This window comes from Pleurodeles waltl, chromosome 7 (assembly GCF_031143425.1).
Source record: "Pleurodeles waltl isolate 20211129_DDA chromosome 7, aPleWal1.hap1.20221129, whole genome shotgun sequence".
In the NCBI taxonomy this organism is placed as follows: Eukaryota; Metazoa; Chordata; class Amphibia; order Caudata; family Salamandridae; genus Pleurodeles; species Pleurodeles waltl.
In genome coordinates, this window is record NC_090446.1 from 1,164,262,495 (window position 1) to 1,164,275,116 (window position 12,622).

General features: G+C 48.2%; 1 protein-coding gene across 1 annotated transcript in view; it reads left to right on the plus strand.

Moving 5' to 3' along the window:
- The first annotated feature begins 7,235 nt into the window (after positions 1-7,235).
- CD7 (CD7 molecule) overlaps positions 7,236-12,622 on the plus strand; it is a 29,009-nt gene continuing 23,622 nt past the window's right edge. Inside the window, exon 1 of the mRNA XM_069200270.1 lies at positions 7,236-7,311. Within this exon, the coding sequence (XP_069056371.1) occupies positions 7,239-7,311 (73 nt within the window). The 5' untranslated portion in view covers positions 7,236-7,238. The remainder of the gene's footprint in view (positions 7,312-12,622) is intronic.

A 12,622-nucleotide genomic window follows, 5' to 3' on the forward strand; every position in this document is an offset into this window, starting at 1 on the left:
GGATGGCTGCCCAATGGAGGAGGTGGTGCTTCTGCTGGTGCAGGGAGGATCCTGCCCATCCCCTGCAGCCTCGGATAAATGCCCACAGGTGGTGGTGGTGCTGCTGATGGGGGGAGGCTCCTGCCCATCCTTTGCAGCCTCGGACAGCTGCCCAATGGAGGTGGTGGTGGTGCTGCTGCTGGTGGGGGGAGGCTCCTGCCCATCCCCTGCAGCCTTCGATGGCTGCCCAATGGAGGTGGTGGTGGTGCTGCTGCTGGTGGGGAGAGGCTCCTGCCTGTCCCCTACCGCTTCAGATGGCTGCACAACCATGGATGGTGGTGGGGGCTGCGTCAGAGTTTCTGCCCTAGGCCCCTTGCCCTTCCTGCCTGCTGGGGCAGGCTCCTTGGTCTTCCTGGCAGCTGCTGGAGCAGGCTCCTTGGTCTTCCTGGCAGCAGCTGCGACAGGCTCCTTGGTCTTCCTTGCAGCAGCTGGGGCAGGCTCCTTACCCCTGAGGCTGCCTGGTGCAGGCTCCTTCACCCTCAGGACATGGGCCCTGGATTCTTTCCCACCACAAGTCGGTGTGGTGACTACTGGGCCTGTGGGCTGGGTGGCTGAGGTGCTTGGCTGTCTTTTTGCCACCCTGGCCAGCTGTGCAGGACGGGAGGGGTAGGGAAGAGGTCAATGGTGGATAGGAAAAGCTTTTTAGGGACTTGGGGAGGGAAGAGGGAGAAGGTTTGGGAGTGGAGGAAGAGGGAGTGTTTGTCGGAGGTGTCTGTCTGCTGTTTTTGGGTGCAGGTGCATGGGAAGGATTCTATTGTGAGGAGGATGGCTGTTGGGTGTCTGAGTGCTTGTATTTGTGTACTTTAGGAGGGAGCACAGACACAGTGAGAGAGGACACAGGGGACGTGTGCATGGCTGTTGTGGAGGTGTCTGCCAGTGAGGTGTGTATTCTGCCAGGTGTGGTGGTGATGCTGATAGTGGATGAGGATGTAGTGCATGCAGGTGTGAGTGTAGACGGAACTGGGAGGGAGGTGGCAGAGGAGGAGGGGACACAGTGGAAATTGTGGGTGTTGGTATGTCTGCATCTGGATGGTGTTTGTGTGAGTGCCTGTGGGATGATGTGTGGGGCTTGTGTTTTCCTGTGCTACTGTTGGGTGTTGTCTTGTGTGCATGCTCGTGTGCCTGTGTGCTTGGGATAGGTTGGGGTTGAGGGGAATGGGATTGGGAAGAGGAAGTTGGAGGGGGAGGGTGAAAACAGGAGAAATGGCTGCCATCAGAGATGAGGCCAGATTCTGGATCGATCTCTGTTGGGCCGCCAAGCCAGTGTGAATGCCCTCCAGAAATGCATTAGTCTGTTGCGTCTGGGCTGCCAGCCCTTGGACGGCATTCACAATGGTTGACTGCCCTACAGAGATGGATCTCAGGAGGTCAATAGCCTCCTCACTCAGAGCAGCAGGGCTCACTAGGGCAGGGCCTGAGGTGCCTGGGGCGAAGGAGAAACCCACCCTCCTGGGTGAGCGGGCATGGGCAACTCAATGAGGGGCTGCTGGGAGGGCGGTGCTGGTACGGGGAGTGGCGGTGGCTGTACCTGTAGCAAGGGGGGTCACAGAGGTGTCCGCCACCACCAGGGAGCTTCCATCAGAGGAGGTATCTGTGTCTGAACTGTCCCCTCCAGTCTCCACTGTGGTGCTCCCCTCACCCTCTGTCCTACTGGTGCCCTTACCGTCGGTGGACTTTGCCTCCTGGGTCCTGTGGGATTTAGCTCCCTCCGTTGCCGGTGCCTCTGCTCCTCTGCCAGATGATGGTAATGCAAATAAGGACAGGGTGACGAAACAAAAAGGAGGTGGGAAGAGTCAAAGGATACACTTGGTCAATGGCTGCACCAACACCACCGTTGGCGTACACAGCACACTCACACACAGATTACAGGCCTACGCACTATGCATTGCACTACCAGTGATATTGCTAGCGACCAAGGCATGGGAGGGGTGCACACCGGCAAATCCAGCACACCTGGGACCCACACTGCCTTGACCAGTAGTGGATGCCTACGAGCTAGGTAGCAGGATTATCCCTTATGGACCCTTGCCACCAGGGGACCTATGCTGCAATGTCAGGACTGGCCTAGGGGCACCCACTGACACACATCCCCCACCAGGATACCACCCTACCATGCGTAAGTTGTAATGATGGGCACTGTACTCACCCCGTGTGGCTGCTGTGATGCCCTCAAGCGCCCATCCAGCTCAGGTCAGACCACCTCCAGTATGTGGGCCATCAGTTGGGTCAGGGTTTGACAGGCACCCCTTCCTTCTGGGCCTCTGCCATCTTCCGTGCCCAGTGTCCCAGATCCTCCCACCGTTTCCAACAGTGGGTGCTCTGCCTGACATAGACCCCCAGGGTGTGCACATCCTTGGCGATGGCACCCCATATACCCTTCTTTTGATGGGCGCTGACCTGCAGAGGGAATACACACAGGAAAACAGTATTAGTCAGACAGTCCTGCCTGTTACACGTATGGCTCACCATACCCCTTCACATCACCACTTACACACACATGGCCCAGCACACAACCTGTACACCGCCCAGGGGACATCCACCCACCCCCTTACACAAGGCCTTCACTCACCACTCCATGCATTCATGCCACATGCATCGTGCCAACAGTGTACTGACCTGTTGGTCTGGAGGCCATATACCAGTCCCTCCAACTACGCCGAAGTGAAGGCATGGGCCCTTTCCCCAGTCACACGGTCATGGTAGGTTCCAGACACAGGTCACAGCAGCACATGCAGTGTAGGCCTTCTCCTGTTGAAGGTCAGGTAGCAAGTGAGGAATCAGATAGAAAATTGCAGTCACGTCCACGGCGGTCACATCACCGCCGGCGTACATCACCATTGCCCACTGTAACCCATAGGGCCCAATGTTAACCAAGGAGGATTTGTATGGCGGTTCCTGACCGCCTCCCGCAATGGTGCACAACGTCAGCGGAATTACCCCACTTCCACCTGTCCCTCCACACAGGACAGGCAGTCGCCATTTCAGGGGGGAGGACAGGCCCTGGATAATTACTGTGTCCCTGTTTCAATTTGGACATACAGGACAGTTCTCAGTGACCCATTTTAATTTGACAGCATGCATCGTACTGTTGATGCCCCATTGTTCAGTTTGTGACCGGCTCCTCACTCTTTTGTCCCTTAGATTGCTACCGCTGCGGATGAATAGGAGATGGAGATATACCCCAGTGTAAAGACCCTTGGTGGACCTGGCAACAATGGAGGACAGGCCCTTCATCCCCACCTATAGACTTGACAGGGCCATAATCACAGAGCTGTGTGCCCAATTGGAGCCTGATCTGCTATCGGCTATCCGTCACCCCACTGGGATCCCCCCGCTTGTGCAAGTTCTGTCAGTGCTCCATTTCCTGGCAACTGGTTCTTTCCATGAGACAGTGGGCTTGCAGCAGGAATGTCACAGCCAATGTTCTCAATAGTGCTGACAAGAGTGTTGTCTGCCCTGATTAAACACATATGCAGCTACATTGTATTTCCTCAGGTGGAAGATTTGAACACAGTGAAGACTGACTTCTATGCAATGGGACATATCCCCAACATAATTAGGGCGATTGATGGAATTCATATTGCATTTGTACCCCCGTCAAAATGAACAGGTGTACAGAAATCGTAAGAGTTTCTCACTCAATGAATGTACAGATGGTGTCGTTGGCGGACCAGTACATCTCCCATGTCAATGCTAAGTATCCTGAGTTGGTGCATGATGTCTTTGTCCTGAGGAATAGCAGCATCCCAAATGTGATGACCCAACTACAGAGGCACAGGGTGTGGCTAATAGGTGAGCCCTGGGTCCCACCCAGTTGAAGTTGGTGTATGGGAATGGTGTCGGCTGTATGAGATAGTGTGTGGCTAAATGTTGTCCCTCAATATTTGCAGGTGACTCTGGTTACCCCAACCTATCATGGCTACTGACCCCTGTGAGGAATGCCAGGACAAGGGCAGAAGAACGTTACAATGAGGCACAAGGGTGAACCAGAAGGATCCTTTAAAGAACTTTTGGCCTCCTGATGCCCAGGTTTCGGTGCCTCCATCTAACAGGTGGATCCCTGTGCTACTCACCCAAGAAGGTCTGCCAGATAATAGTGGCATGCTGCATATTGCACAACCTTTCCCTAAGATGCCATGTGCCTTTTCTGCAGGAGGAGGCTGGAGACGCCTGTGTGGCAGCAGTGGACCCTGTGAACAGTGAGGATGAGGAGGCAGAGGATGAGGACAACAGAACAGCAGTGATCAGACAATATTTCCAATGACACCCAGGTAAGACAGTGTTACTTCACATTACATTGTCATTATTTTTAAATTCTTTGGCACTGGCATGCTGTTATTTCCCACTTCTATGCCCACTTACTGTATCCTTTGGCAATTCATTTTACAGATGTTGGTGCCTCACAATAGCTCCTGGTGTGATCACTGCAGCCAACTACAGGTCTTTCATATGTGCTCATTTACTGTACAGTTGAATTGTAATGTGTGTACATGGTTAAACGTATACATACTTAACAAATGTGACACACTCCATACTTCTATTTTTTCCAAGGGTGTTTATTGAAGTGCTAAGATATTGAGGGGCAAGTGCAATGGGATGGGGTGATGATGGAGGAAGTTCCATGGTATAGTTCTAGTCTGTAGCACTGGTGCATTGTTCATGGGACATAGGAAGGGGAGCAATGGCAGTTCAAGGTGGACAGGGTGACAAAGTGGGACACAAGGGTGACAATCAGGAGAGTCTCATTTCCTTGGAGGGGTCTTGGAAATAGTCTCTGGCTTCTGCCTGGATCGCAGGGAACGTTTGTGGGGTAGTTCTCTTTCTGCAGGGGGAGGGGTGCTGGTGGACTGTGAGTACTGTGGCGGGGCCTCCTCTCCACTAGCGACAGCGGAGATGGAAGGTAGTTCAGATGGCTGGCTAGTGGCAGGGGCCCGCTGTTGTGTGACTGCCTCCCTCATAATATTGGCCATGTCTGCCAGCACCCCTGCTGTGGAGACCAGGGTGGTGGTAATGGCCTGCAAGTCCTCCCTGATCCCCTGGTACTGTCCCTCCTGCAGCCGCCTGTTCTCCTGCACATTGTCCAGGATCTGGTCCATTGTGTCCTGGGAATGTTGGTATGCTCCCAGCATCCTTACAAGTGCCTCCTGGAGTGTCGGTGTCCTGGCCCTGTCCTCCCCCTGGCCTATAGCACTCCTCCCAGTTTCCCTGTTGTCCTGTGCCTCTGTCCCGTGACCCGTATGCCCATTGCCACTGACCCCAGGTCCCTGATTGTCATGGGTTTGAGTTGTGCCCAGGGGTCCCTGTAGAGGTGGACACACTGCTGATTGACATGTCCTGGGGACAGAGATGTGGGTACACTGGGTGAGTGCTGTGGTGGTGTTTCCAGATGGGGGAGGCTCTGTGTTTGTCTGTGACTGTGCTTGGGTAACTGACTGTCCAGAGGTCCCTGAAGGGCCAGGTTGGTCATCCAGATCCAGGCGACCAGAGTTGCTGTCATCACTGTGGACCTCTTCAGTTGGGGGACTGGATATTGCTGGCACCTCCTCTCAGGTGACATTGGCTGGGATACCTGTGGGGATGTAAATGATGTGTTATTGTTTCCGTGTGTGACATATTGTGCATCGGTGGCTTGCCCTCTTTGGTTGTATTTGCCCTGGCAGCTTTCATTTGTGTAAGTTGGTATGTGGTGGGCTAGCTGATTCTCTCTAGTGTGCATGCTTTAGTGATAGGTGTCCATGCAGGGCTGTGTGTGATGTCCATGCATTGGTAGGGCATGCAGGGCTTGGCATTGGGATGAGTGAGATGTGATGGTGGGGTGTGTGGGAGGTGGTTGAGTGATGTGAAAGAGGGTGAGGGTATGTGATGGTATGCAGGTAGGGGGTAGTAGTAGTATAGAGTTGACTTACCAAAGTCCAGTTCGCCTCCTACTCCAGCCAGGCCCTCAGGATGCATGATTGCCAAGACTTGCTCCTCCCATGCTGTGAGTTGTGGGGGAGGAGGTGGGGATCCACCGCCAGTCCTCTGTACAGCGAGTTGGTGTCTTGCTGCAATGGAACATACCTTCCCCCGTAGGTTGCTCCACCTCTTCCTGATGTCATCCCTAGTTCTTGTGTGCTGTCCCACCAGGGCAATGACTCTGTCCATGATTCTCCGCCATAGCTCCATCTTCCTAGCTATCGATATCTGCTGCACCTGTGCTTCAAATAGCTGAGGCTCTACCCTGATGATTTCCTCCACCATGACCCTTAGCTCCTCCTCTGAGAATCTGGGGTGTCTTTGTGGTGCCATGGGTGTTGTGTGAGGTGTGTAGGTGAGGGTGTGTAGGGTAATGTGTTGGGGTGTGTGATATGAGGTACGTGAGTGGTGTACAGGTGTGAGTAGTGTGTGGCTCTGGTTGAGTCAGTGGTCTTGCTGTCTCTCTTTGGTGGCAATTGTTTGTAGTTGTAAAGGGTTGTGGGTAATGTGGGTGTGTGTTTTATAGTGGTGTGGGTGTGTGGGTGTGATGTGTGTATGGGTGTCAGGTGTGTAATTGTTAATTGTCAAGAATTGTTTAATGTGGTGTTGTTTTGTTTGTGTGTGTGTATTTTGAGCGCAGTGGTATGTACCACCAATGGTTTACTGCTGTTGAATGTCCGCTATGGTGATTCATGGTTCATAATGTGGTGGGCGTTGTTCTGTTGGTGTAATGGTGTGGGTTTTGATACCGCCAGTTTATCACTGACTTTTGGTGTGGCGGAATTGTGTATGTGGCTGAATAGTGACGGATTGGTGTGTGTGTGTCATGATATGGTGAACGAATGGCGGTCGGTGTGGTGGTATGTTGGTAGCAGTCAGCGTGGCAGTAAGTGGGATTTACCGCCAATGTCATAATGAGGGCCACAGTGTCTACATGCTATTGAGCCACATAGCAGACTGCACTGCATGTGTTTTAAGAAGTAGGATTTCTGTTTTTAATTGCAGTTACATTACAGTCTTCAATTATTGCAAGACTGACAGCTGAAACGATAAATTAATAAACAGGATTAAAAGACTTGTTTATTTGAATTTCTACATGGGCACAGTTATGAAGAGTCTAAGTGCTCTGAATGAATAAGAGGAAGGAAGTCCTGTGGGTGGGCTAGTAAGAGGGGGAGGTGAGGCGTGTAAGAAATCTGCTTCTTTCTGCCCTCAGAAACTAGTTAGAGCATTCCTCACCAGCCATGCTGTTGGGGCCAGCCCCCCCGCTCTTGGTGAGCTCTGCGCTTCTGTTCCTGTGCTGCTGCTTCGAGGCAGGTATGTAAGGTGTGCTCATGCATGCCATGTTTCAGATAAAAGGGATCTCTCTGCCTGAGCCAAGGTGAAACCTGAGTCGGATGAGTTTGGACCTAGAGGTTTTCAGGAAGCAAGCTCTAGTCAGGAAGGTGTTGCCTCAAAGGTTGATAATAAGAGTACCCAAGTGGGAAATAATACCACTTCCTCAAGGGAGTAGTCAGAAAACTAAAATATATGCTTTTAACCATGTTCCATGCCGTTCTAAAGGAGTGGAGGAGACGAGCGAACCTACAGTCATTTGGGAGAATGCTTCCTTGAGGGAATTCTGAAATTCTTATTTTTCCACCCTTCTTTCAGTCTTTTGACCTTCTTTTTCTCAATCCTTCGGTGTCATTTTTCATCTTGCTTTCCTTCTTTCTTTCCATTCTTTCTGGACTTTTTCCATCATTTATTGTATATATCCACATATCTCTCAATCATTCTTTGTCTTTCTTTTTCACCCACCATCTATCCCTTCTTCTCATCATTCATCAACCCATCCATCTCTACATTCTACATTCTCAGCCATCTATCCATCACTCTATCTGTTCTCTCAATCCATTCCTCTCTCCATTCCATTAATCCTTCTGTCCATTTAATAATCATCTGTCCTACTTTCCATCCAACCTTTTCTCCATCCATCCCTTCACCCCTCTCTCATCTATCTATTTCTGCATCCATGCATACATCTACCTCTTCATTCTTTGTCTTCATTATTCTGTTTGTCTACCATTTCACCCACTCTCCATCCATCTCTGCATTAATCCATCCATTCTTTTTTAAGGTTGCCTGATTGCGCACCTTCGCTGGGAGAGAGGACAGCACCTCTCTCTCTCTCTTTCTCTCTTCTGCAGCAACTGTGGTTGCTGAGCTGCCCTGCCTGAAATTTTAGTAATAACACCTGTTAGTTTGGAAGTGAAGGCCTGAGGCGATCTTCATCCCTCCGACCTTTCGTCAAGAGTGTTCAGAGCATCAGAAAAGGGAACACGGCAGGGTGTGTGAGTTGTACAATACTAAACACGTTCATTTAAAGGCTTTCCTCTAGTGTGTGTTCTGGGCTATGGTTACTTCCAAAATAACTAGAAAAAGACTTGCCTCATAGAAATCACTGACACACCAGCACTGTTTGGGATTCATCAGTGTTGTGTGACTGTCATGCTGAAAGGATCCAAAGTGCTCTAAAACGAGGCTCGAACGTGTCTGTGATACCTGCTCTTGCTTTGAGGGTTGTCAGTGCAAATACTTTGACATGAAGCTGCCCTGCATAGAGCTCTTGAAACAAAAGTTACCATGGGGGTTAAAGTTCTCGAAAAAAATCTTAGTTTGAATGCAATATCGGATTGAAGGAAGCCATTTTTAATTGGTGATGATACTTTATCCACCTTCTATAATTAACTTTAAACCTAACAAATCCTTAAAAGAACTATTTTCCCTAGAAATGATGAGAAGCAAAGGTTCTAGCTTCTTTAGGCCCAACCAAAATCAAGTCAAGAGGCTCTCTGTCATATTCCTCAATGGCTAACCCTGACGTTGGAGGTTCTCAGTTGAACGCCTGTGTGAACAGATCATTATTTCGGTGTCTTTTGAAGCACACGTGTTTAAGCAGTGGGTCTTTCAGAGTCTAGCAATCTGAACTCTTTGGTGCCTGCGCTACTTACTTGTATCTTTAAGGCTAACTGGTTGTTTAGATGTGAGGTGTGTTGTCGCTTGGCCATTGCTGCTACGACGGGGAGTGCTTTTTCTGCACTTGTCCTTTGCATGAATGAATGCTTGAATGAGAGGTTTATAAAATGTATGATTACCAGGAAGTGGGTGGCCTGGGCTTAGCATCTGTGGAGAAAAAGACTGCTGCCTAGTAAAAGGTCTCAGAAAATCTTAATGACTAATTGGGACAGAAACTAGTATCATACTGATGTCATGGGGTGGATGCCAGCACAATTTGGTACCAAGGTTGTGACGGAAACCAGACTGACGCGCATTCGGCCACTGATGCTTTACAGTATAGGCAGGTAGGTGCTTGTTCACCAAGCTTTCGGCAATATTAGCCACCTGAAGCACGAAAACGATGGGTTGGTACTTGGACATAACAGATGGGTCAGTGGTAGGACAACAAAGCATTTTCCACCAGTTGGGGATCTACTCCAGAGGACAAGAAGAATTGCATATCTCCATAAGAACTGGATGTAAAGTACTCGTCACATATGTACTCCTAATGCTTATGCAAAGTTTAACGTATTTCAAATATGATCTGATCTTTTACTGCACCGGGAATCGGTGGAGGGTCTCAAGGCTGGTGTTACATTTGTGTAGTCTGAAGCTAATTGCAGCCACCTGATACTTCAGTGAATTTGTGGGGGATTAGTTTAATATCATGCTGCAGTGGCCTAGATGCACCGTCACTGGGGCTCTTATAACATCAACTCGATTGGGAGTTTACTAGAGCAGGAGAACTGACCTTTTTAAATGAGTGACCTGGCCAGAGCAGTAATTTTAGGTGAAAATGCGACATTTCCAGGGCAAGGTTTTCAGGCTTGACTTTGATCCAGTAATGACACCCTGCCTGACCCACTGACAAAGGTGGTCTCGAGACTTGCTGATGGCTGTCTGGTCTCCAGAGCCCTTCCCCAGTGCCATGTGTATCCAGTGTCACCTACATACTTATGAAAGTGCACTTGGTGCTCTTTTCCTGTAGGTGCCCAAGATCCCAAAAAGTTATTGCCATGCATGGTTGAGAAATGGACCCCTGTGACACTTTGCATGCAGTCTTATCTGAGCAATTGCACCAATTCATTTCTGTCTTGTTGGCTTCAGGTGACGAGGAATGAAGATAAAAGCCTGAACAATCCACTCCAGCCAGTTCTGAAGCGCCTTTAACAGTACCACATGGTTCACTGTATTAAAAGCCGCTGAGCCCATGAAGGTGTCATGGTTCTAAATATGTATTCAACGCTCATACACCAAGGTTTCATGGTGTTACCATGTCTGTAAATACTGTAGCTAAGGCTGCAGGACTGTGAAGGAAACACAAATGTTTTCAGTTGTGTACATACACAACTGGGGACAGCAACCCCAATAAATTTCTTTTAAGTTCAGCGGAGGGATAATTAGACCAAAATACACACAAACACTCTCACTTAACCTATTTTGCTTTTTTTGAATAGCATCCAACTGATCTTTGACCCATATTACTTCACTAGCTTAAAAATGAATATTCATCATGAAATGTTGTTACATTCTTAGCTACACAATGGATTAATTTAGATGTACTTCATTAATAATACATTAATTATATTATTTCTTTATCAAAATGTTTTATATAATCCCAATACATATTTTGTTGCACTCTGCCCCTTTCCTCGTTCACACATTCACACACTCATATTGGTAGCAGCCCACGTGGAGAGTCCCAGGAATAACACCTCGGGTGTATTTCCCACACGACTGAGCCATCCAATCACGTAGGACACCGGTATTATCTGTCTGACTAACATAGTTTGAATTCGTGGTACATTTTCGGCCTTCAGCAAAGCCACTCTTAGCTCCATTTGAGTTCTTACTTTGTTAAAAAACATAATTGCAGGCTGGTGCTGCTAAATGTCAGGGTTGTGAATACCAAGGCTGCCCAGTCTTCATTAATTTCACCGTGCGCCTCTTTCTTCTACCGCTCTGCACTTCCTGCCTCTTTCCCTCGCAGGTTTTTTTAGGTCTGGCTTTACTGCACAGCCGTCTATAGACCTGTTATTGCCAATGCTTTGAAATATTGATACAGTGAGCTTCGGCTCTGCCCAAAGAAGTACCCTGTTTGGTATATACTTCTGCCCCCTATAGTTTGTTTCAATATCAGAGGGACTATATTATGTCTCAAAAGCACTCTATATTATCATGCATACCATTCTTTATTTCAATTAAGTTGTTTTTTTTCACCGCAGGAGGCTTTTTTATGTGTTTTAGTCTAGAATCAAAAAGCAATTTCCTATCGTTCCCTTTCTCCTCCATTCTATCTTTTTTGTCTTTCTTTCTAGTCCATTGAGTTAAATTCTGATGATCAAAAAGTAAATACTGGCACCCAAAAAGACACCAAGCATTATATTATGCACTATATCACTCACTCGTCCTAGCATTTACCTATCAGTTCAACCACCATACGAACTGTTCCTAGGTCCCACCACATGTATATGTGACAATCAAATGATTGTCAATCAGTGTAAAATGCTTTAAGTTAAAACAAGTTTAAAAGCCTGACCTATTGGTTTTGCCAGTAATTGCTTAGTGTGTATCCAAACTCTCTATTGTAAGGCCTCCCAACGTGTCCACGCTTCCTATATTACATTATGACTGTCAGTGTTGACTCCCCATATGCTGTGGTGTAATAAAAATTATACCTGCATCCACAGAATGTGAATTTGGCTCTAGGTCTCCGATATCTCACAGATATTCATTGGACCTGGACTGAATCGGGGCTTCCTGAAGGGTTGAGGGGCTATGTAGGGCTAGTGCGCCCCCTGCACCGCAGAGGCTAAAGGTGCTCTCACCAGAATATGACCCCCTCTACCTCCCATTTCACAGACACATAACACCTAGCTCTTTCTGCAGAAGTGAGACTTAAAAAAAATAGATGTGATCTCCTGCTTACTAGAAATCTGATGTCCACCAATGCCACATACAACAAACTGGTGTCCACCTCGTGAGGTAAAATATTGTTAAAACAAATGTTTGTGTGTTCGTTGTTGTGCGACGTGTAAAATAGTTTGTTTGAAAATGTGCAGGCCATCAAAGCAATTTAACTCCGATCAACTGTCCAAGATGTTTCGATGTTAATCTGGCTAATATTTCTTTATATCATGTCCTGTTCTCTTTGCCAGGCATTAAAATAAAAAGATGTGGACCCCCTAGAAGTCGACACAACACATTTTTCAAACTCTTCGGCTTTTAGCCTATCTCCGGCAGAACAATATCTGCACGTATTTTGGATTTATCAATGACAATCGTAGCCGAAGTAAAGTGCAGCTGCTCTGCTTTTTAAGAGAAAATGTGATCAAGTGAAAAAGCTGCAAAAGAGCAAGTTTCCGCGCAAATCGTTTAATTTCGTTAGGTCTGAAAGTGTAAATTTGCATAGTATAAAACATGCAAAAAACTGTGTTCAGTGGGCTATGGATTACATGTTCCCACTCGCCACCGATCACATCCTGGTTGCTGTTAACTGGTGTGAAATGGGTCCAATAGTTTTCTCTGAGTAGCTAGCGCGACATATTTCAGATGGTCCTGCTACTATAAAAATGTGCTATGCTGGGAG